The 26,149-nt window shown below is 36.6% G+C and overlaps 1 protein-coding gene across 3 annotated transcripts in view; it reads left to right on the forward strand.

Moving 5' to 3' along the window:
* WWOX (WW domain containing oxidoreductase) overlaps positions 1–26,149 on the forward strand; it is a 1,292,857-nt gene that overhangs the window by 406,607 nt on the left and 860,101 nt on the right. For all 3 annotated transcript variants that reach the window (XM_069085869.1, XM_069085870.1, XM_069085871.1), the window contains exon 6: positions 5,243–5,331. In XM_069085869.1, the coding sequence (XP_068941970.1) occupies positions 5,243–5,331 (89 nt within the window). The remainder of the gene's footprint in view (positions 1–5,242; positions 5,332–26,149) is intronic.

The raw sequence follows: 26,149 nt of genomic DNA on the forward strand, positions 1-26,149 counted from the left end.
CTTTAAGTTCAAGGATTTCAAATAATCCCAAATTGTTCTACAGACTGGAATGGAATACTTGTCTCTCAGAACCAGAAATCTCTATATGCTAGTCCGTTCTCAAGCCTGGTCCTATGTATATCAAGGAAGGGTATTTAAGCCAAAGCATTCTAGCAACTGTAGGAGCCAGATTTTTGTACCTGTAACCATAGGGCAGCAGGGAAGGGGACTTTGGTAGGGAGTTTAGTTTCACATTTCTCTTTTTTTTCCCCTGTATTCCTTGTTTCTTAATTGATTCACTAGAAAAATTGAACCGGCAATAAACAATGCCTCCAGACAAGAGCTGAGAGAAGACAAATAAAAAAAACAGTGTGGGTATGGGTAGGCAATTTTGTTATGTTGTAAGGCCCCTGATCCTTTTGCCCCACCAGAGAGATGTACACACCCCAGGAAACTACATGAACACACCAGAAAGGGAGAAAAGGTTTTCTCTACAATCAGGAGCTGCAAATTACCACTTGACCCTGTGTGCTTTCTAAGCTTGAGCCCATTTTCCCCTGTACTCTCTATATATTTGTGGGAGAGTATAGTCTAAACTCTTTTATTTTTTTGAGGAGCATAGGGAAGTGACTTGAGTATTGTTGTTTTTAAACAACTGCCTCTTATTTTACCATATTGATATCTCTAACTAAAAGTTTATTAAGCCTGTCTGCCTTGTAATCAATCAGTGGGAGACATATGAGATGGGGGCTCAGAGGAATGGAAAGCCCCCAGCCCCTTAGGGTTACTCTTAAAAACCTTCTGGGGAAAAGCAGTTAAATGTCCACCACGGGTCCTACCTGCTAATGGGAGTTGAAAGTATGGGCCCAAAAGGAGTGCCACAATCATATATTTAAAGATAGTGCTTGCATTATTTTTACTTACGTAAAGAACCTGGCACAGGCCCCAGTTCGAAATCCTTTTTGGTTCTCTGAGATATGGCATTGCTAGAAATATTCACATCTCCTTTCTGGGGAATTCCTCAGCCATTTCTAGAGAGTTCCTCTCCTGTCATCTGACCACATCCTACTGCTATTTAGTTCCTTCTGCATCTTGGAATACTATAAAATGCATTCCATTTTTTTATTCCACTTGATCCTCAGAAGTAGGCTGTGTCCTAAGCCCTCTTGTCTCTGTATATATTTTCACTTGTCACTCTCACTCACTACCATAGATTCTATACAGATAATTTCTACTTTGTGTTTCTGCAGGTTACTGACCTGTCTTCTGAACTCCAAGTCTGCGTCTTCCAATGCCTACAGCACTTCAAGTTCAGGATGTCCAAAATGAGCTTCTTATCTTTTCTCCAAAACCTCTTCCTCCTTACTTGCCTATTTTTGCCATTACCAGTAGCACATCCTTCCATGTTTACACTTATCTTTGTCTCATTCATTTTTCTCCCTTCTCAGTGACTTTCAGATGGCACTTAGTCTTACTGGTTTACAGATCACACAATGCTAGGAGGGATACACATTGGATATCCATACCCCACTGATATGGATATATACAGAATGAGTATTCAAAAAGAACTTGTCAGGCTATAGAATTGGACCTAATTACACTTGGGTTCAGAAAATCAACTTAAGAAGTAAAAGTTAGGGATTTCAGACAGATGGCAATTCATCTGAAAAAAATATTTGGGTGTTTTGGTGGACTGCAATCTCACACTGAGTCAATAGTATTCAAGCAGCTAATGTAGTGTTGGACTTCCTTAAGAGGGGGATAGCTTTTACAAATAAGGAGGTGGCAGTTCAACTTTATTCTGCTGTGGACTGACCACATCTGGACTACTGTAGTCAGTTCTAAGCACCATGTTTTAGCAAGGGTATCAATGACTTAAGTGAATATCCTGGGGAAAAGAGCCAGAATTATGAAGGACCCCAAGTTCATTCCCTAAGAAGTCCTGTGGAAAGTAGTAGAGATGCTTAGCCTAGAGAAGAGAATACTTAGAGGGACATGGTAGCCCTCTTCAGGTTTGTTAAGGTCTATCATGTGGAAAAAAATGATTATACTTCTTCTTATCCTGAAGTTACAGAAATCAGGCACAACTGGTAGACATGTGTGGGTCTTTTTTTTTAATATAAATTAAGACTTGGTAGAAGGAAAGCTTTCTAACTATTAAAATTATCAAAAATGGAATATTTTGCTTTTGGAGGAAATGAGTTCTTTGCCCATCCCTAGAGGTCTTAAAGCAAAGCTTATATTACCTCTTGTTAGAAGTATTGTAGAGAGGACTTCTGTTCAGGTACTGTTTTAACTAGAAGGCATCAATTCTCCTCTCTCTCTGCACCAGAAAGTCATCCCATGGAACAAAGACTTTTGTTTTAAAAAACGAGGAAGAGAGAAGAAAATCAGAAAGTTAATCAGTGCATCTAAAAATTCTGATGATCTACACAGTGTTCCACACATATAGACCACTTCCCCACTTTCTCCTTCCCACTAGCTCTGCAAAGGAATGGTGAGAGAGGTGTTTTCTCATCTCTGTTCTTTGGGGCCAATTTTATAATGTCACAGCATTCATTTTTGATTATTTATGATTGCTGATTATTCCACTTACATTATTTTAATCTTTATTAATATTGTTTTCTTGTCTCCTCTTATTTCATTTTAAATAATTTCTTTCAAGTTTTTCACATTTCTCTATATTCATCATATGTGTCATTTCTTAGTGCACGGTGATATTCAATACATTCATGCACATTTGTTTAGTCAGTCCCCAGTTGGTGAGCATCTGCTTTGTTTATACACATTTATCTTCAGAAGTCACTACAAATGTGAAGCACCCAGTTTTATTCTAGATGAGACACCACCTGTAGCTGTTATACTGCCTTTACCCTCCTGGATCAAGGTCTATTCTATCTCCCTGACATGGTTCTAGGGGTGACCCTGTGGGTAGCTCTCCTCCTAAAAACTAACTCATGAGCTGCCACCAGTGTCTCCCCTTAACAGTCAACTTGTAGACTCAGTTCTTTGGCAAAGGCATTTATTTAACTGGCATAGCAAGAACAGTGGTTAGGAAGCAACAGGGGCAGCATCTCCACAATACACCCAGAGTCCAGGAGAGGGGAGCACTGAGCATGAACTTGAAGTATAATAATAGTGAGTGAGGTGCTCACATAAGGCACATGTTCACAACTCTGAGATGTAGGGCCCTGACGTTCTTTATTTCTTCAGAGAGTTTTCAGGAAGTTCATTATGGGTTGTGAGTATAGCTCTCTTGATCTTTCAGAAGGTTATAGCCTTTAGTCTCCTTCACTTAATATGAAAGAACAAATGCCAAAGCAAAGAATTTAGGCCATATATTGACATTCACTGGGGGCAGCCATGAGACCTCCTCCCTTACATCATTGTTTCTCTTCTCTAACTGGAGCATCATTGGTCAGGAAAGAGAAAGACCAAACATGGTCAGATCAGGTACTGCTTAACTGGTTCCTTTTGAAGGACTCCAGCTCTGATTATGCGGCCAATCACAATGGTTCCACTTCATCATGTGGTAGTCGGACCAGAACGAGTTATAGAATGTCTATATGTACTCTGTGTGGGGATTGCATCTTAGGCAGTCTGGCAATATACACACATATATACTAAGCTACACATACACTAGTATCTCACCAACTAGACATGTATGTATGTAGTTTAGTTGACAATTATATACATATATACATACATGCATATGTGTATATACACATTTATATGGCTGTTACCCATCTGTCTATCTCTCGCCACTCTATTGTGATTTAGAGAAAGGGGAAAAAACAGATAGAAAGAGTATGAGAGAAAGGGGGTGAGTGAGGCACACATGTAAGGTACATACACAACCCTAAGGCAACTCACAACTCTGAAAACATAATGTTTGATGTTCTTTCTTTCTCCAAAAGGTTTTCATGAAGTTCATTATGAATTGTGAGCATATCACATATATACACATACACATACACATATACTCACATATGTGTGTCTTTTTTATCAGAGGAGTCTTCCATTTGAATGGGGGTTGGGGACAATGTTAGTGAATAATGATAGATAAATGCAAAAGATAGTATGAAAAACATCTTTAAATGAGTAGGAGAAACTGCCAAAAGTGATAAAGAGTAATTTTACCACTACCTTGTTAAATATTTTTGTTGTTGTTCAGTCATATCTGATTTTTAGTGACCTCACTTGGGGTTTTCTTGCCAAAGATACTGGACTGGTTTGCCATTTCTTTCTCCAGTTTATTTTATAGAGGAGAAAACTGAAGCAAACATGGTTAAGTGACTTGCCCAGGCTCACACAGCCAGCAAGTGTGTCTGAGGCAGAATTTTTTCTCAGATCTTCCTGACTCCAAGCCTGGTGCTTTAGCCACTGTGGCATTCTAGTTGGCCTGTTATATTATTTATGCATGTATAATACACACATACATGTACATATATATATAGATAATTATTTAAAAAAGATTGTGTATAACAAGTTCACAGTTTCTAATACAATATTGTTTTCTTCTGTGTATGATAAAATATTTGTGTTTATAGATATTTGTTAAAGTGAAAAAAAAAGATGACTCTATGACTTAGCTCTTTAGTGGATAAAAAAAATATAGGGGACATCTCATTAGTGTCCTAAGGATAATGGGTATCTCTAGAAACCCTCCACTCCTCTTCCTGTGGTTTACTAAATAGACCGGCCAAGAGTCAGTTACATTTTCACTAAGAACCGTTTGTGTTGACAGACTAAATCCTATGTAGACAAAGAGTTGTGCACCTGGTCAGGCTCTCTTAAGGCATTTCCTTTCCTTGGTGAGGATGAAATCGTGGTGACACAGTGCTAAGTGACAGAAATAGACTGTTTCCACCTTTTCTGCCCTCACCCCTCTATCCAGTTAAACACATTGAGAAATCAGGCTCACTTACCTTTTCACATGGCCTGTTTTTGTCATCATATATTTTAGTTCCTAAGATGATGGAAAACAACTGAAATGCCTAGAAACTGTCTTATGTCAATTCATTGCGTTTAATGAAGTTGTACACCATCCGGCATATGTGTTTAGCAGAGCTGTAGTTTCTGAATACAGCATTTGGCAGTAAATGCTATACTCTTCCATTCATTTTCATGATTTATATTCACTCTGAGCCTTTAATATTCAACAAGGGAATTCAGACATGTTTCATAACACACTTTCTGTCATGTGATCCTGTGAACTAAATTTGCTGATATTTATCATTTTTTATTTTTCTTTTTATTCTAGCACAAAGCCAAGGTAGAAGCCATGACCCTAGACCTTGCTTCTCTCCGAAGTGTGCAGAACTTTGCTGAAATGTTCAAGTCTAAGAACACGTGAGTAGGTCCAGAAAGAATTCTAGATCATCACTTCTCACCATTGTAATGCCATTATTTATTGGTCATCAAAGGCATATGGCCTTTTGGAGTTAGTTTTTTTTTTTTAATCTTTTGATTTTGTTTTAATATTTCTTACTGTCTTATTGGAGTCAATTTCTCTGTGTTTTATTCTATTTTTCAGGAAGTCTCTTTCTTAGGTAAAGTATGCCACTTTCTCTTCTAATCTGTTTTTTTCTCCCTCAACTCTCCCAATTTTTATTTCTTTTAAAAAAACTTGTTGCATTATTTCTTTTAGTCATTCATGTGGTCTGTGTTGAAAATTTATGCTTTGAGTCTCTGTAGTTGTTATTCACTTCTCATTTTGGGGGATCTCTAGATATTTACATAGTAACTTTTTTATACTCAAAAGTATTATCTTTCATTTACTTAATTCTACAGCATTATTTCCTAGATTGGGACTTATTGCCAGGAACAGACTCCGCCCACTGCCATACTGTTGGTTGGGATCATTGGCCCTACTTTGTCTTGCCCTCAGTCACCTGGTTTCTTGCACAGATTTCTACTTTCTTGGGGTTAGGCCTTATTGGATCTTTGAGGCACTGAGCATTGTGTTTTTATCTGGCATTTCACATCTCTGGCATTTCAGGACAGTGTTAGATGTTGGGGACCTTGGAGCCTTTGGGTTTATAAGTACTACCATATCACACAGACTATTTCTATTCCTTAGGTCTTCTAAAATTCCCACCCTAGAGTTTTCTCACCTTTCTGGGGATTTCTGACTTCCCTGAATCTTTTTTTCTGGTACTTTCTACTCCTTCTGCATCTTAGCACAAGAGCTTTACATGTTACATGCATCTTTGCCCATCTCTTGTTGCCTTTGAGAAACTAGGCTTTTGCTATCTTTGCTGGTGGCCAGCTCCCTTTCCTATTGCTTCTCGTATGCTGTCCATTTTCTTGTGCAATTCTGTGGTAAAAAAAAGTCGTGAACTTTAGTTTATCACTAGATTTCTTGATCATTATTTGGTCTAGTGCTAATTTTAGGTTTTTGTTGTTCTAGGAACGTGGGAGTGGGGTGGTCTGCCTCCATTAAGGAAACCATCTTGGCTGGGAAGTCTGAGGTCTTTTGGATTCAGAAAGAATTGACTTATAAGTAGATAACTTAATTAGATGAATTATAGGATTGTAGTATTGTAGATCTAGAATTACAGGGGATCTCAAAAGTTTTACTTCCTCACTTCTGATATCCAGAAAGGTTCAGTAGTGTGGCTGAGGTTACTGAGGAAGTAATTATCAGAGGCAGGTTTTAAACCCATGTAAGTGCTCTAAGTTCTAGGCTGCCTTCCAATTAATTGAGAAGTTAGCACTCAGTTCTTTGTAGGAAGTGTAATCACAAACAGGAGGGAGAAAAATGCAAATTGTCATAGAAACAAATTACTAAAAAAAAGAGGTTAAAGACGGTCAAGTTTAATACCTTAAGATAAGGAAATTGGGGGGTGGCTAGGTGGTGCAGTGAGTAAAGCGCTGACCCTGGAGTCAGGAGGACCTGAGTTTGGATCCAACCCCAGACACTTAACACACACACACAGACACACACACACACACACAGCCATGTAACCTTGGGCAAGTTAACCCCAATTGCCCTTCAAAAGGCAAAACAAGAAAAACAAACAAACAAACAAAATAAGTAAATTGAGGCCCAAAGAGGTTAAATGATTGATCCAAGGTCATACAGTGGGTTAGTGTCTGGGTTCTGACTAAAACTCAGGTCAAATCTCTTTTCATACATTAAATTTTTTATTTTTATTTTGATGTAGGTAGGCAGTCACATGTAGTAGAAAGAATTCTGGTTTACTGCTCCCAATACATGAATTTGACTTTCAGCATCTTAGTGCACAGAGTGCTGAACTTAGAGTTGAGAAGACCTGAGTTCAAATGCAGTCTGACACATTTACTAGCTGTTTGACCCTGAACAAGTCACTTGTCCATCTCAGATGAGGAATCTGTAAAATGGGGATAATAGCACCTACCTTCTAGCATTGTTATGAAGATAAAATAAGATACTTATAAAATGCTTTGCAAACCTAGCTATTTTGGTAAAATAAGAGTTGGACAAGACCTTAAAGGTTTTCATTTTCAGTTTCTTCTTGAACTAGTCCGTATCTCCCAAACCCTGAGTACTCTGCATTCCTGTTTTTCTTGACTTTCCTTGCCAAAGACATTCCATTTCCCAATTCTGCATTTTTACTGGCTGTCCCCTACCTGGAATTCTTTCTTCCTCATGGAGGCCTCCTCAGTTTCCTAGCTAGGTAAAATCCTGCCTTCTATAAGAAGGTGTTCCCGACTCCCTTCAATGCTAGTGCCTTCCTTCTGTTGTCGATCTCTTATTCATCCCACCTGCATCGTGTTTGCACATAATTGTTTGTGTGTTATCTTCTCCATTAGACTGTGAACTCTTTGAGAACGGGGATTATTTTTTGCCTTTCTTTGTATGCCCATTCCTTAGCACAATGCCTTACACGTAACAGTTAATGAATTTTTATTAACTCATTAATTTTCACTTGATCTGACCTTTATCTGTCATTGATTCTATTTATAATGTCTTAAAAACCTGTACTACTAGTAGTAGACTAGTAATAATAATAATTCCTAGCATTTACAAAGAGTTTTATATTTTGTAAAGGCAGCTAAGTGGTGCAGTGAATAGAGTGATGGACTTGGAGTCAGTAAGACCTGTGTTCAAATGTCGCCTCAGATACTTGTGACACTGGGCAAATCATTTCACTTAACCCTACTTAACTCAGTTTTCTCATCAGTAAAATGAACTGGAGAAGGAAATGGCAAATTATTCTAGTATTTTTGCCCAAAAAAGCCTGCATGGGGTCACAAAGAGTCGGAACATGACTGAAGCAGTTCAACAACAACAAAAAAGTGCTCTATTAATAATAGTTTGTTTTATCCTTACTGCAACCCTGGAAACAAATTAAAATCTCAGATCCTAAATTTCTTTTTCTTTTTTCATTCTTTGACTCTTGAATTCTAAAGGGAAAATTCTCTATTTTCCCTCTATTAGGATTTTATCATCTTGCTGTCACTTCTAATTGCTTAAATGTATTTGCATGTTTAGTTTTCTTTTATCTCCTTTTTTCATTCAGATATTTTTCTCAGCTCTGCTTTTCTTGTGATAAATGCTTGAAACTCATCTCTCTATTAAAAGTTATTATTTTTTTTTCCTTTTGGGATTAATATTGAACTTTACAGGTTAAGCGTTGTTAGTTTGTTTAAGCCATATGCCATTTTCTTTTGTTATAATGTATTGTAGACTTTCCTTTCCTTGAGAATATTTCCTGCACAGTCTTCTGTTATCCTAATTGTCATTACTTGATACTTACTTTCTTCCTCACTGGATTATTGTGTTTGTTTTCTTTTTAGCCTGGAAATATTAGAGATTTGTTTGGTTATTTATATATGTATTTGAATTAGAGTTTCTTCTAGGAAGTAACCTGAGTGTTCTTTCTATTTTTATTTTCCTTTCTGTCTCTAAAAGTTCTGAATAATTTTCTTTATGATTTTTAAAAATGTCTAATTATTTCATTGGAACTTAGTATTCTGGATATCTGGTTATATACAAATTATTTTTGCCTCATCCTAATTTTCATAGCATATAACTCAGATATCCTGATTTTTATTGCCTTTCAAATTAATTCTAGTATTTGTTGTTACTTCATGAAATCATTCAGTTGTGTTTTTAAGGGTTTCTCCTACTTGGGTAAAATTTTCCATTTTAAGATTAAGCAGTTTATTCTCTTTCTGAGCATTTTAATTTTGTTACTCATCTTGTTTAATCTCTTCCTTCATTTTATTCCATGCACATTTGGTTTTCTTGTGACCAATACTTTCTTTTTTTATGACATTCTTTTTGTAATTATTATGGAGTTACTTCTTTTGTATTTTTGCCTCAGGTTTTTATTAAACCCATAGATTTCTTATTGTATTAGGGGTTTGTTTTGTTTGCTTATTTCTCCAGTTCTTAAATGGAACTTTGTGTCAGCATCAGGCTCTGCCCCTCCTTGTAATCTTAGATATGGTAACTCATCACAGATCTTTCTTCTGATGCTAGAATCTCCAATTGGGATAACACTGTACCAGGGGCAGGTGCTGCCTCTTTAGAGAGAATGTTGCTTTTGCTTTCTTCTTATGGTTATGGCTCAGATATGGTGAACGGCTTCCCTTCCTCATTCTTATACTTGAATATGGCCAAGCTTTGGCTCCTTATCCAGTCCCATCTTGGAACTGTTATCAACAGGACATTCTGCTGACCAAAGTCTGATACTGATAGTGCTCTTTCAATTTTTAGATCTATTATCATAATCACTGGCCAGTAAGTCCATAGCTTTGGCCTGCTGTGTTGTGGCCTCAGGTAAGCTAAACAGGCAGCTGTGAGTTGTTGCTGGTTTCATGTCTTTTTACTAGAGGACCACAATGTTCACTGACTTCTACCCCTTCTTTGTCTTGATTCTCTTGCACAATCACCTACTTATGGTTCCATGGCCATAGTCCCCTACAGAAGATTGGGCCAGCTATCAGGCTGCTCTGTACATCCCCAGGCAGATGGTCTGCAGGCTTAGACTATATTCCATGACAGTCCAAGACTAAATAGAATAGTTCTCTATTATTTGTTTTTAGTTTTATTGAATTTTTGTTTCACATGGTTCTTCTTCATTGTTGAGGTATTTCTCATGGAAGTCAGTCTTTTTGGAAGTAGAGAGATCATCTTTATCTTAATTATAACTGTGGCAGAAAATATTGACACAAATCTTTGAGAAAAATAGATCTTTTTGGAAAATGCTTTTAATTTGGTTATGTATCACAAAATAGACCAATGTTGTAGAAGTGATTGAAAATAAAAAAAAGAAAAGGAATAATGATAGCAATAAAAGCTAAATTAAAATTAAATGTGAATTCTTTTCTAGATTGAAATATATTCATCAAACAGGCTTAGATGTCCTTGTAATGGCTTTCAAGTCTTGTTATGGTGTGGCACAAGCCTTCTTCTACAGACTTCACTCACAAAACATTTTTAAAACTCTGTGTGTCAGGCACTAGACTAATACTGGAGATGAAAAGAAAAGCAGAAACAATCTCTGGACTTAAGGTGCTGATATTATAGTAGCAAGATGAAATTTACATGCAACATATTCGGCGTAATTGTAAGGTAATTTTAGAGGGAATATACTAATAGCAAGATGGATGCTGGACAGGAGAGACCAGAAAAATTTTTCTTTTGGCAGTAAGATTTGCACTGAGTCTCAAAGGAAGCCAGCAGGGAGAGGCAAAGAGGAAGAACATTCCAGGCATCAGAGACTGTCAGGGAAAAGCCACAAAATTGGTGGAGCCAAGATGGCGGAGTAGAAGCACGACCCTCCCGCAGCTCCGGCTTCCACCTTCCCCAATCCATGTTAAAAGGGGACGCTAAACAAACTTTGGAGCTGCAGAACCCACAAAATGACACAGAGAAGCCAACCTCCTGCTGAGGACAGCCTGGCAGGCCAGCAGGAACCCAGCACCACGCTCTGGGAGCTGAGCCCAGCCCCACACTGAGGCTTTAGCCCCAGGGCGGGCCTGACCAGCCACCAGCCAGAGGGACTCCAGATCAGCAGCAGCTGTGGCCATTTCCAGATTTATCAACACATAGACACAAAGGACAAAGTGAGAGGACAGTGCAGTCTGGACTTTGGGACCAGTAAGTGGGAGTGCTTGGCTTTTACCCCCAGGGCGAAAAGCCTCTAAGACGCCTGCAGAGCCAGCCAGTGCCACGTGGCAGCTTCAGCTCCTGGCCTGCAGAGTGTAGGGGGACCAAGCACCAGGCTGAGGGATAATAGCTCTTGTTTTAACCTGCTTGGATCTGGATTGCAGTCTAGGGTAGAGGTTCTGGGGTGTGTGTCCAGCTTGCCAGAGGATGTAGAGACCTCAGAGAGGGCACCTATCTAATACCTCAGGCAGCTGAGAAAACCCCAGCGTTTGGGACGAAAGCTCCCCTGTCTGGTGGCAGAGTCCTACTGTGGCAAAAAGCCCATAAGTCACGTCATTGAGTGGGAAAATGAGCAGGCAAAGGAAACAAAGCAGACAGAAGATTCCAACATTAGACTGCTATTTTGGGGACAAAAAGGAGCAAAGCATGGAACAGGAGGAAGACAGTGAAGTCAGAACTCCTGCACCAAAAGCTTCAAAGGAAAATACAAGCTGGTTACAGGCCATAGAGGACCTTAAGAAAGATTTTGAAAACCAAATAAGAGAAGTGGAGGAAAGATTGGGAAGAGAAATGAGAACAATGCAAGAAAATTATTAAATGAGAGTCAACAGCCTGACTGAGGAAAATAATACCTTAAAAAACAGACTGACTCAAATGGCAAAGGAGGCCCAAAAAGTCAATGAGGAGAAGAATGCCTTAAAAAGCCAAATTTGCCTGATGGAAAAAGAATCACAAAAACTCAATGAGGAGAATCATGGCTTCAGAATTTGATTGGAGCAAATGGAAGCTAACGACTTTATGAGAAATCAAGATGCTGTTAAACAGATCCAAACAAATGAAAGAATAGAAGGCAATGTGAAATATCTCATGGGAGAAACCACTGACCTGGAAAATAGATCCAGGAGAGATAATTTAAAAATTATTGGACTGCCTGAAAGCCATGACCAAAGTAAGAACCTAGAAATCATCCTCCAGGAAGTTCTCAAAGAAAACTGTCCTGATCTTTTAGTACCAGAGGGCAAAATAGAGGTTGAAAGAATCCACCAATCACCTCCTGAAAAAGATCCCAAAAAGAAAACTCCTAGGAATATTATAGCCAGGTTCCGGAATTCCAAGATTAAGGAGAGAATATTACAAACAGCCAGGAAGAAACAATTTGAATATTGTGGAAACACAATCAGGATAACCCAGGATCTGGCAGCTTCTACACTGAGGGATCGAAGGGCTTGGAATACGATATTCTAGAGGGCAAAGGAGCTGGGATTAAAACCAAGAGTCACCTACCCAGCAAAACTGAGTATCATGTTTCAGGGGAAAATATAGTCATTCAGTGGAATAAAGGACTTTCAAGCATTCTTGCTGAAAAAACCAGAGTTCAATAGAAAATTTGACATTCAGATACAAGAAGCAAGAGAAGCATGAGAAGGTAAATAGGGAAAAGGAATCATAAGGAATTTATCAAAGTTGAACTATTAACATTCCTACATGGAAAAACAATAATTGTAACTTATGAAACTTTTCTCAGTAGTTGAAGGGATTCGAAATATATATATATATATTTGTCTATATATGAGGGTATATGGGCATATGAATACATATGTGAATGTGTGTATATATGTTTACAGGTATACATAGATAGAGGGCACAGGTCCAATTTAACAGGAAGGAATGACACTTAAAAGGTGAAATTAAGAGGTGAGAGGAATATAATGAGAGGAGATGGGGAGAGACAGATTGGGGTAAGCTATCTCATACAGAAGAGGCAAGAGAAAATGGTTACAATGGAGGGGAAGAATAGGAAGGCAAAAGGGAATGGGTCAATCTTATTCCCATTGAATTTGGCTTGAGGAGGGAGTGAAATACACACTAAATAGGGTATCTCACTCTCCAGGAGAATAGGGGGAGAAGGCGATGGGAGGGGGTATGATAGAAGGGAGGGTAGGCTGGGGGGGAGGGAGGTTGGAAGCACTCCCTTTTGAAAATAGATGGGATCAAAGTGGAGAGTAGAGAGGGTGGGTGGTGGGATGGGAGGGAGGGAAGTGTAGTCAGTATTGTACAATGTATCTACTATGTTATTGTTTTGCATTAGCCACACATGTGCAACCTATACTGAATTGCGTATCTTCCCAGTAGGGGTGGGTGACGGGGAAGGAGGGGAATGAATCTGGAATTGAAAGTTTTGAAATCAAATATTCAAATATGTATATATATGTATACATGTGTGTATGTACATATACATATGCTATTATTAATACCATCTTACATGTAATTGGGAAATGGGATGTGCAGGCACTGAGGCATAGAGATCCACTGGAAAAGTGGAATGGGGTATGGGGGAAAATGTGGGAGAGCAGATTGGAGGAGGGGATATCCTGTGGGACTGCCATTTTGGGGCGGTGGGTGGGGGAGAAATGGGGAGAAAATTTGTAACTCAAAATCTGGCGGAAATGGATGATGTAAATCAGAAGTTAATAAAGCATTAAAAAAAAAAAAGAAAAAAAACCTCAAGGGGGGGAAAAAAAAAGAAAAGCCGCAAAATCAGGTGATAGTTTCCTATGCTAGGAGTAGCAAGCAAGTGTCACTAGATTGTTAAGTGTGTAAATAAAAGTAAAATTTAAAAAGACTAGAAACATGAAAGGGCCAATTTTGGAAGGGGTTTAAAAGCCAAACAAGAGAATTTATATTTGCTCCTGGACGTTGTGGTCACTGGAGTTTTTTCAGTACGGAGATGGCATGACTGGAGAGAGATTAAGGCTAGACAGATAAATCTGAAATTCATTTACATAGAGTTGATAGTTATATCCATGGGAGCTGTTGAAATTACCAAGTGAAGAATATATAGAGAGAAGAGAATAGGGTCCTGGACAGAGCTTCGGAGGATCCCCATATTAACTTGTATAGATGATGATCCCGCAAAAAAGACAGAGGGGTGGTCACACAGGTAGGAGGGGACCCAGGAGAAGTTTCCTGCCCCAGTGAGGGACCTGTTGACATTTGTAAAATAACTTTTCATATACCCAGGTCAGCATATTTTCATGATTTTTTTCTAGCTTTGTTCAGCAGGGCAGGAGTTGGAGCAAAGGTAGTAGATGATGGTAAAAATTCCGATATGATGCTTGGCAGATGAAGAACTTCTGTAGTATAAAGCAGCAACGGACCTCTATGAGGAACACAGTATAGAGTTGAACTGGTTCACCACAGGGTCAAGGTGGGAAAGGGAGGAGTGTGTAGTCACTAATGGCATGATATCTTTCGGGGGAGGGAGAAGCAATTGAGAGGTAGAGGATCACAGTGAATATAAAGAACAGGATTTGGGGTTGCAAAGCAGAGGGAGAGAAAATAACAACAGATTCTGATCACATAAAAGAATTCAGGGTTTATGAATTTTGGAGTTCATACATCAAAGCAAAAAAAGTATCATTTCTGAAAAATGAAGAAGAAATGAAGGAAATTATTAGAAAATAGTTTGGCCAGTTACATGCAATAAAATCAACAACTTAAATACAATAGATTAATATTTGCAATATTAGTAATGATATAGCTAACATTTATATAGCACTTATTATGTGCTAGGGACTATGGTAAGCATTTTATAAATGTTATCTCACTTGATCCTCAACACAACCGTGGGAGGTAGGTGCTATTATTACCCCTATTTTACAGATGAACAAACTGAGGCAAACAGGTTAAGTGACTTGCCCAGGATCATTGATCTATTAAGTAGCTGAGGCTGGTTTTGAACTCAGGTCTTCCTTACTTTAGACCCAGTGCTCACTTCATTATATCACAATATAAAATGTATAGATTAAGAAAGCAAAAATTATAAAGTTTAAAAACCTTGTCTCTCAGAAAAGGAAGTTGAGAAAGTCATAAATGGTCTCTCAAAGGGAAAAACAAAACAAAACCCTGAACCAGATGGATTTACAAATTAATTCTGTCAAAAATTCAAAGAATTATATCTAGTAATTCATGAATTTCTTTTGGAAAAAAACATAGAAATTAATGTTATCCTGCCACATGTCTTCTATAATATAAATATTATCTACTTATATAAAGCAGGAAGAATGAAAACTATTAGCCAGTATCCCTAATAGTGACTCAGAAAGTTAAAATTAATACAAGGTAACTATGACAATATGATATAAAAAAGATGATATGCTGAGTCTGGTTTTGGCTTTTACCAGAAGTAAAGGTTCAATATTTGGAAAACTATAAACATAATTGACCATATTAATAGCAACAACAAAAATCTTATATCAATAGCTAAAAAAGAAGTTTTGAAAAGATAGCCACCCCCTTTTAAAAAATTATAAAATATTGGGAGTAAAAGACCTTTCCATATTATAAGTAGGATCTATCTAAAACCTAGAGTCAGCATCATGTATAATGAGAATACATTAGAGTCCTTTCCAATAAGATGAGGGGTAAAAAAAAAAGAGGTATACATCATCAATCATCACTACTCTTTTGTATTTTGCTAGAAATGCTAAGTAAAGTGATAAGACAAAAAAAGGAAATGGAAGGAATAAGCATAGAGAAAGAGGAAACAAAAGTTATCCCTTTTTTATTTATGTAGAAAACCCTAAAAATTATTTACCTAGAAGTTAAAAAAAATAATGAAAGCCATTAAAAAGTTAATCAGTTTTTCAGGATAAAAAGTAAAATTGCATACATCATTAATTTTTTTAAAAAATTAGCAATAAAATCAAGCAGAAAGAGATTAATTTCCTTTAAAATAATTAGAAAGTATAAAATACTTTCAAGGCCACTTACTAAAACATGTCTGCTTTTATAAAATACTATTTACAGAACAAATGATTAGGGAACTATTCATTGCTCATGGGTAGGCTGAGCCAACATAAAAAAAAAATGAGAATACTGTCTAAATTGATTTGTGTATCCCATATCATTCCAAGAAAACTATCATAGAATTGTTTTATTGTGCTACATAATATAATAACAAAATTTATGTGAAGGAACAAAAAGGTAAGAATTCCAAGGAAAATTATAAAAAAAAATAAAGCAAAAAGGACGGGGATTTAGCAATGTTGTTGTTAAGTTGTTTCAGTCATGTCTGACTCTTTATGACCCCCATTTGGGGTTTTCTCAGCAAAGATACTGGAGGTATTTGTCATTTTATTCTCCAGTTCATTTTACAGGTGTGGAAACTGAGGCTAAAAGAGTTATGTGACTTATTCAGGGTAACACAGCTAGTAAGTGTCTGAGAATGTATTTGAACTCAGGTCTTCTTGCCTCCAGGTCTGCTGCTCTATCCACTGTTTCTATCTAGCTGCTCCGGGCTTAGTTGTACAAGATCTCAATCTTTAGTACAAAGTGGTAATCATCAAAACAGTTCGATATTGGCTTTACATGTTAAGAAACTGAGTTTCAAAGAATGTAAATCCATGGTCTCAAAGTTTATAATGGTCAAAGCAAGAACTGTCCTCTGGACCCTTGACTCCATTGTCAGTTCACTGCATTATATTGCCTCTAAGATTCAGTAAGACCTGAATCTGAAAATTACCTTAACTGTTTAACAGCATGGAATAGATTATCTCTACATTGGTATTGTTTGTCTCTCTGAGTAAAGATTATACAAAAATATATTCTAAGGTATAAACATGGAATATGAGAATACAGTTATACATGTTTTGTCAGCAAACTCACTAGTATTAGAATTAAGTTTTAGAATATTAATATTATTTCAGATTTTTTTCATTGTATTAATTTATTTTGCAGAACTTTTTTCTTCCACTTTTTCTTAAAAATGTCTGTTTTATAGGATGGCTCTCTGGGAGAGAGGGAGGGTAAGTAATAAAGGAGGACATCTAGACAATCTAATAAAAAAAGGTATCAATAAAAATCTGTTTAAAAGAGAATCTAAAGACTTATAAGTATGACGGAATCATTTACATATTCATACCAGATCTTAAAGGCAAGATTTCAAAGGAAAATAGAATTCTTATGTGTGTTCTCTATCACAATATTTCTCTAAGTCATGTTAAGTAAAATTACATCCTCAAGAAAGATATGTATGTGCAAAAGAATGAGTACTACAGATTTTCTTTTTCTTCCTGAAAGAAAATCTTCCCTGTGTCTGAATAAAAAAAAAATTAGAAAAATAAATTGCTCTAGCTAAAATCTTAAGTTATGTTATAATGGGTAGTGTGAGCAAGCATGACTTTAGGAAAACAAATGCTTATTGAACTGAATTGAATTAATTTGCAATAGTCACCTGAATTAAATTATTTACCTGCCATATTGTGGCAATAAACAGTTGGCCCCTTTAAGACTTAGAAGGTGACCCAATTATATAACATCTGTCTGCCTTCCCTTGTAATAAATATATCACTTACTTCACTTACTTTCAATATTAAAAAAAAAATCAAAGTAAAACAGCAAGAGACATCTATGTCCCATGACTGTGGCTGAGACAATGGGATGTAGAGCAAAAAGAACTAGATAGAAGATCTTGATATTTCTCAGCTAATCAACTCATTTTCTTTTTAACTAAGTCACTTGAGAGTCTCCAGTCTCTCTAGCATTCATTTTCCTCACCTGTAAGATGAAACATTTAACTTTTAATTAGAGAAGCTTGGTTCAAGTCTCAGCTGTGATAGTAAGTGTATAACTTGGGGCAAATCATTTCCCCTCTTTTGGCCTCTTTTTCTTCTATTGAAATGGTGGAGGACTGAGTGTTGGGGGTTGGGGGGGGGCATGGCGGCATAGGATGGGCTAATGTGTTCTAACATCCTGTCACAGATTCTGTGATTTTATAGGATAAAGGAATATGTGACTTCTACCGTTCTGCTAGATGTAATAGATATTATAGAAAATAACAAGCTCCTATTATATGAGGGTAATAATGATAATAATAGTGATCAAGAAGGTGATCATAGCTAATATTTATATAGTACTTATTATGTGCCAGGCATTTTTCTAAGTTCTTTACAAATGTAACATTTGATCCTCACAATTCTGGGAGGTAAGTGCTTTTATTATTATAATTTTACAGTTGATGAAACTGAGGCAAGCAGAGGTTAGGTGACTTGCCCAGGGTCACAGCTAGTAAGTATCTGAGGCTAGATTTGAACTCAGGTTTTCCTAACTCCAGACCCAGCGATGTATTCACTGTGCTAAACTGATTGTTTTATTAGGTATCATCCTTGACCTAGCCAGATCAGAGAAGGGTTCATGTAGCCATTGGCATCATCTGAATTGGGCTTCAGGGGATGGACAGGAAATAAGGGGTTAAATAAAGAAGAGAAAGTACAATTCAGGCATAGGAAACAACATCACTAAAGGTAAAGGAAAAGGAAAATGTGTATGTAAAATATGTTCAAGATGGCAGAAAGTAATTCTGTTAGGTTGTAGCATAGAATAAAATGGAGGAGAATAACTCACCACAATGCCGATTCTAAACCATTTCATCCCTCCTGAAGGATTTCATGGTAAATGGCGCCTTCCTCCACCTTTCTCCACCTTTCTCAGTTGAGGGCTTTGCCTCATACTTCACTGGAAACATGGAGGTCACTTGACAACAGCTCCCTCCTCTTGCCTTTTAGTTATTTTACCTCACTCTGACATCCCCCTCTACTCTTCCCCTCCACCCTCTATTATTTCCTCTTTTACTCCTAACTTATATGAAGAGGTATCCTCATTCTTGCCAAGGCAGAATTCTCTAAAGGTGCTTGATCCTGTCCATTCCTGTCTTCTCCAGCAGATTTCCCCTATTATCAACACCAGTCTTACTAATCTTCAGACTCTTGCTTGATCTTGAGTTCTTCTATGTGGTCTATAAACACAGTTATATTTCTTTCATCCTTTAAACCACTCCCATCTCCCCCACCCCCTAAAAAAAAAGAAAAAAGACTTGATTCTACCATTTCTTCACAGACCTCTGGATTAGGTAGATTATTTTGAAAATTCTGAGACAGAGAATTTATTCGACAGAGAAGAACCTAGAGGTGAGAAGGCCAGTTGGAAAGCTATTATAATTTTCTCAGTGAGAGGTGATATAGGTTGAAACCAGGGTGATGACATTGGAAAATGGATAGAAGGGGACAAGTATGGGAGGTATTCTAGCTTCTTCATTCTACTTCATTCCTGTTTGAATAGTGATAGTCAGATAATATAAGTGATTAGACTAATTTTACAGTCAGGAAATTCCCTCCATAGTTGTTGATAGTGGTTTGGAGCTTCCCTGGTAAAATGGTATTAGCATTATTGCAAAGCTCCAAACCTGAAATCTGTGGTAAGACTTTAGGGCCTCACCAAACAGAGTTTTATAGTATATTTTTATTAATATTTAAGGCTTGGCCAGGAGCCAGACTCTGAGTCTCTTGGAGCACTGTGCAGATCATTGGAGGAAGGATGGAAAGCAATGGCTCTTCAGTATCACTTTAACTAAGTGTTTAGAAAACAATAGTACCTGCTCTTTGCAGCATCCATCTTCCTAATCATATCTACATATTTGGCTGGAAAATACTCATTTCAAGAAGGTTCTGAACATCATCAAATGAATATAAATGTATCTTTAGAAAACCAAGTTATATCATGCTATGCATCATACATCAGTAAGAAACACAATGCTTGAGATTTTGATTCTGAATATTTATTGACAATGATGTGTACAACAGGAAAGAATGCTGCTTTGTTTTCACTTAGCATCTGGGTTTTTCCAAACTGTTAAAAGCATTTTGTTTCATCATCTAAGCTAAACTAAATCCATATGAAATTTATTGATAATATCAGTAGTATCATAAGAACCCTTAAAACTTGAAATTATATTAGGAATCATTTTGTCTGTCCCCTCTTTTGATAGAGGAGGGGACTCCTAAAACCTACTGAGGTTAAGGGAGTTAGTTATTCAGGTTTTCATAGACCCTCTTAATTCCAAATCAGTTGCTCTTTTCAATGTATCTTATGGGAACCTCTCTTATTAATTTTCATCTCTCTAGTATAATTTTTTTTAGTATTAAGCAGTTCAGTTCCAAGAAATAGAGAATTCTCAGAAATTATACTTTAAAATAACATTTAAAAATTTTTTCTCTCTTTTACTTTCAAATAATATTATACTGAAAGATTTATTCAAGAACTATTTTCACATTAGTCCAAATGTGTTTTGATGTTACTGAACTGTAAGCTTCAGTAAACATAACAAAGTATTCAATAATTATGGTTCCTTTATCTTATTCTTTGATGACCAATCTCCCTGAATTGTCACAGGCCATCCTCAATAATTGGCACAGATAACCTTTTCATGTCTTCCTTTCAGAATCTTTCTCTTCCTCTAATGTTCCATTTTCTCCATGGTACTTTTAAAAATTCTTTTCTTCTCTCTCTCTCTCTCTCTCTCTCTCTCTCTCTCTCTCTCTTTCTTTCTCTGTCTTTCTCTTTTTCTCTTTTTCTACTCTCTCTCTCTCTCTCTCTCTCTCTCTCTCTCTCTCTCTCTCTCTCTCTCTCTCTCTCTCTCTCTCTCTCTCTCTCTCTCCTTCCCTCTCTCTCTCTCTCCTCTCTCTCCCTCCCTCCCTCTTTCTCCCTTTCTCCCTTCCTTCCTTCCTTCCTTCCTTCCTTCCTTCCTTCCTTCCTTCCTTCCTTCCTTCCTTCCTTCCTTTCTTCCTTCCTTCCTTCCCTCCTTCTCTCCTCATGACATAAAAACAACTTGTATGCATATGTTTGGGGTAAAGAGGAGGTAATTTCTGAGGAAAGGCCCTAGTGAGCAGTTTGATGAGTAGCTGAATAGGCCCAGAAAATGGTATTTGAATTGAATCTTGAAGGTAGCCAGGAGTCAGAGATGAGGAGGAAGAACATTTCAGGTAAGGAGGATAGGTGTAGAGTCAGGTAAAGGAGTCTTGTGCAAGAAGACTGGTGTTACAAGACTGTAGAGTGTGTTGAGAAAAGTAAAATATAAGAATACCAGAAAGAAGCCTGCTTGTGAATGGTTTTGAAAACCAAACAGGATATTCAGGAAAACTAACAAATGACTGGGTTTGACATTATTATTATTCTACAAACATATTCCTATAACTACTATAATAAAGGGAAAGAAATGCATTTTCTCATATTTTGGGAGAGTAAATAGGCAAGTTTGGTCAATGTTATTACTTAGCATTTCGTTTAAATGTTTGTTGTTTTTTCCATTTACATTGTGGCAGTTATTGCATATATTGCTTTCCTAGTTCTGCATAATCCATTCCATATCAGTTCATTGTAAGATTTCCCATGGTTCTTTGAATTTTTCACTTTCTTCATTTCTCTGGCATAGTAATAATCCACGAAATTCAAGGAACACAATTTGTTTCGCTATTCCCAAATTGATGGGCATTTTTTTTTCTAGTTCTTTACTAGCAAAAAGTTGTTCTGAGCAGTATTTTCTTTATATTAGTGAATTGGAATAATCTTTTTTTCTCTATCTTCCCTAGGAGATGGAAGTCATTTCACTTTTAATATTAATTGGAACTATGTTTTATATTTCATGATGATCTTTATTCTTTTTTTAGTTAAAATTTTTCATCTTTAATATAGCTGTACATATTTATATATCATATATAATCATACATGTGATGTATGTACACATTCATCACATATATGTCAAAAATATACCTGATAGAATTCTCTTCTGACGTGTCTTTATGCCACATTTATATTTACCTTTTGTACTTGAGTCTGTGTATGTATTTTGAGCTCATTGTGTAATATGGTGTGAGAAATTGGCCTAAACCTAATTTCTGCCAAAAAGATTTTCAATCTTTTTTAATAGTTCTTTTCAAATAGAGACTTCTAAGTAGATTGTATTTTCAATTTTATCATGCACTATGCTAGTGAAGTTATTTTTGAATCTTCTTTGTCTTAATATGTTCTTTCAACTAGTATCATGTAATTTTGATGGTTGCTCCTTTATACTATAATCTCAGACAATATAACATGGTGCGTTTGAGCTAAATCAGAGTGTGCTTTTTTTTTTTAGCGAAAGAGGAAATATTAGAGGGTGGGGGGGAAGAATAGAGGGGGATGTCAGAGTGAGGTGAAATGACTAAAAGGCAAGAGGAGGGAGCTCTTGTCAAATGACCTCCATGTTTCCAGTGGGGGGGAAATATTTAATATTTTTTATCTCCTTGAGTTTCTCTACCTTTTCTTGCAGCAAATATATTTTATTATTTTTCTAGATTTAAATTTCAGTTTTATCTATAAATCTTCATAAAGTAGAAGTATAGTTGGAAGAGAAAATAATTTTGCAGGAAACTTGACCCCACCAAGTCATATCATCCAAAGAAAAAACGAAGACATTTTATTCATCAAAATATTAGATCTTACAAAATCATGTGTCCATAGTGACATAATTTTTTTTAAATCAGTAAATTTTCTTTTAATATTTCTCACCCCATCCACATAACTGAAGCAAAAGCTCATCTAAAACAAATATTCTTTCAATGTTTTAACATGGTCATAAATTAATAGAAAATCACCCTCTCTTATAGTTCAAATTGAAGATCACCCAAAGGGCAATCAGGAGATGTGAGGGTTATAAATGAAGACTTACGTAGGGGAAGTGGTATAAAGGATGTCATCAGGGTAGAAACAGAAAAAAAAATGATATGTCAGTCTCATAGCAAAAGAAGAGAATTAACTGTTGGATACCCCTGTGCTCCAGTTGAAAACACAAAATGTTAAAAGAACATGAAGAAAGGCTTCAGAATGTTGGATCAACCTTTCCTCTCTCCCAGTGGAAGATTTATGGGAGGGCATGGAAAAGAGACACTCAACATAAGCAGGTATTGATAATTTGCTATGAGATCATGTGTCTCGAATAAGTTATCTTGACCACATACTTAAATTTAATGAAGTTATTGATAGGTAATATTTCATTCTTTCAATTATATTCTCTCTTCACTTAGAAAATAATAATTGATATATGTATTCATTAAAGTTTTGTTCCATTTATTGTCTATATTTGTCTTTTCTCATTTTGCTGACTCCTTGAAGAAATCATTAGTGCTCATAGTTAAATTAAAATGTGTTTGAATATCTCAGTAGTATTTTACATCACATATTTTTCATTTCACATTAGAAACCATAGCTATAACAACATTTTTGTGTACTGCAGGGGGTGTCTATGTGGATTATTTTTATATACATATGGCTTCTCTAAGTGTAACTCACATGAAAATATGAATAGGTATCTCTAGAATGTTTTCCATTTCTCTTCAAGGTAGACTTTGATTCCTTCCCATAGAGAAACCACAGAAGAGGCCATGACTGTATTTGCTTTGCTCTTAGAGAGAGCACGCCAGACTAGAATTATATTGTTCTGTGTCTTTGAATGTTGCTAGTCTATGGGAGAGGATTTCATTTTCAGGCTCAAGACACTTTCTTCGTTACTCTCACTTAAAGAGGATAAGATGCAGCCTCTGAACTTACCACCCAATGCTAGTTATATGAAAGACCATTACAAATAGTGAATAGGGAATAAATCTGTTTATCCAGGCAGATAACAAACTGACATAAAAGAAGTTATAGAGTTTAAAATATGAGACAGTACACACATGGAATGAGTCTTCCCATTGGGAGTGATAGATCTAAACTCAACAGAGAGATAATGTCCCAGATCTCACTCAAGTGAAAATTCCCTGAAGTTGTCTGTAAGGGAGGAAACTGGAAATCAGGGATATGTTGGGGAGATGACTTTCAACTAATTATCTGTCCTCTAATGCCTATTATCTTTACCTTTGGGTTTTTCCTAAAAGACAGTCTGGAAAAAAAAATGTGTGTCCTTTCTCAAACCATGATGCAAAATGATGATCTTTCTTTTCTGATGCTCGTCTTACTCACCCTTACAAAAGGACAAAGTATAATGCTCTCCACAAATGAGAGTAGTTTTATGCAAATGATCCCTGTCTGGTTATATTTATTCTCTAGGTCAAAGATTCATATGGAACAAGTTTGAAACTTGTAGTTATGTAACATAAACACAAATGTCAAAACATTAAAACAACTAGGGTGATTTACCTGGTGTCCCGGTTACATACCTACAGTACTGTTAAAACTAAAATAAAACAAATGTGTATTAACATTACATACAATCCACCTGGCTCTGCACAGACCTTTATCTTGTAAAGGGTCAGGATGATATGTCTAAGCACCTGCAGGACAACCTATGGACAGTTCCAAAGTTTAGGCATACATAGCCTTAGTACATTGCAGTCTGTCACAAACAGCAAAGCATGACAGAGCTAGCCAGCCACAATAATAACACTATCAACAGGACTACATAAAATTAATTAATTATTAGAAGCATTAATTTTTATATAGTGATGATGACGATTACTTATATAGTGTTTTAAGGTTTGCAAAGCCATCTATATGTCTCATGAGGTAGGGATTATTATTTCCCTCGTTTACAAATGAGGAAACTGAGGCTAAGAGATACCAAGTGATTTTCCCAGGATCACCCAACAAGTAAGTGCTTGAGACAGTATTTGAACTTGGACCTTTTTGTTTCCAAGTCCCACACTCCTAAACTACCTATCTGCTTCAGTGGAAACCAAAACACACATTTCTGTACCATGGACTTAACACACCATATTGCCATCAACTAAAGTCAAAGGTTATGGCCTTTCCTGAGCTACCTCAAATATCCTTCAAAGCCAACATAAAAATAGAACCCTTGTAAATAATTTTACTTGCTGTTTTTTTCCCTTCAGATATGGTCTATAGCTGATGTCTTTAGCTATAACACATATCATTCATGTTTGTTGCTAAATAAAGAACCACTTAAAATACTGTATTAAAGCCACCTGTCATTCGAAATGCAGTTGATTGTCTATCAGTATGCAAGACACCAAACCACTTTCCTATTTGTATCTGAATGGGACATTCAAGGATAGGCAGATGCAATTACTCGATGTCATATGCACAGTTAATTTCCATTCTTCTTCAGAGAGTGTCATGGGGTATCTCATTGCTCTGGATAGTTAGGTATGTAAGTAATGTTGTGTATCATGCTGGGTGTGGGATCCAGTTAGTATTGGTGCCAGGGGAAGACTACGGCTGCCTCAGGGATCTAGGCCAGCCTGAGATAGTACTTACTTCTGTTTAAATTAATAAAGACAGATGAAGGTATTCCCTGTTAGTCTGAGGGAATGGCTTCCATTTAGAAGATATGCTGTATAGAAGATACTGTATATCAGGGATGTTTGTAGAAAGAATATTGAGTCTGGATTCTGGTCCTGAAATTGGGGAAATAATACTGAATTTGTATTCAATCTATCACTGTATGACTTCGGATGGGTTGCTTCATGTTATTTCTCTATATTTTCTTCATTTATTGAATTAAAATAATAAAATTCCTTGTATAACTTGTAGGATTCTCATACTTCTGACATAATAAGCTGAAGGTAAGTTGAAAATCATGTGATATCTATATCTATACATACATATGTTGCTGTTCAGTTGTCTGACTCTTTGTGACCCTATGTGGGGGTTTCTTGGCAAATGGGGTTAAGTGACTTGCCCAGGGTTCCTTGCCTACTAAGTGCCTGAGGCCATATTTGAACTCAGGAAGGTAAGTCTTCTGGACTCCACGTGCAGTACACTTTCCAATGTGCCACCAGGCTGCATATACATACATATATACACACACATACATATGTATGTACATATATGTGCATGCATATAAACGTTTTTGCAAATTGAAACGCTGTGTATGCTAGTTTTTTTCTACTATAAATATTAGTGGTTTTATTGTCACAGGTCATGTTAGTGTGGGTGTAATGTCTTTTGTTTTGGTCAGGTCTTTTTCTTTCCAAATTAAGATGTTTTTATAATGTATAATATAGATCACATTTTCCCAATAGTGAAGAGATAGGTATTTTCTCTTCAGTTAAAGCCTACCACATATTGAGAAGTTTTCTGTTTTGGGTGTCTGTCAATATTAACAAAAAATAATTCCTAATTGGCTTAATGACTATCATTTGTTATCCTCTTTGCTTGTGGCTCTGCCTGCTGTGAGTAGGGCCAAACAGACACCCCTGCATCCTTGCAGTCACCTGAGCCAACCAATATGAT

This window comes from Petaurus breviceps, unplaced genomic scaffold (genome assembly GCF_028583685.1).
Source record: "Petaurus breviceps papuanus isolate PSGF00001 unplaced genomic scaffold, PetGlider_PUasm1.0 176, whole genome shotgun sequence".
NCBI classification, from domain to species: Eukaryota; Metazoa; Chordata; class Mammalia; order Diprotodontia; family Petauridae; genus Petaurus; species Petaurus breviceps.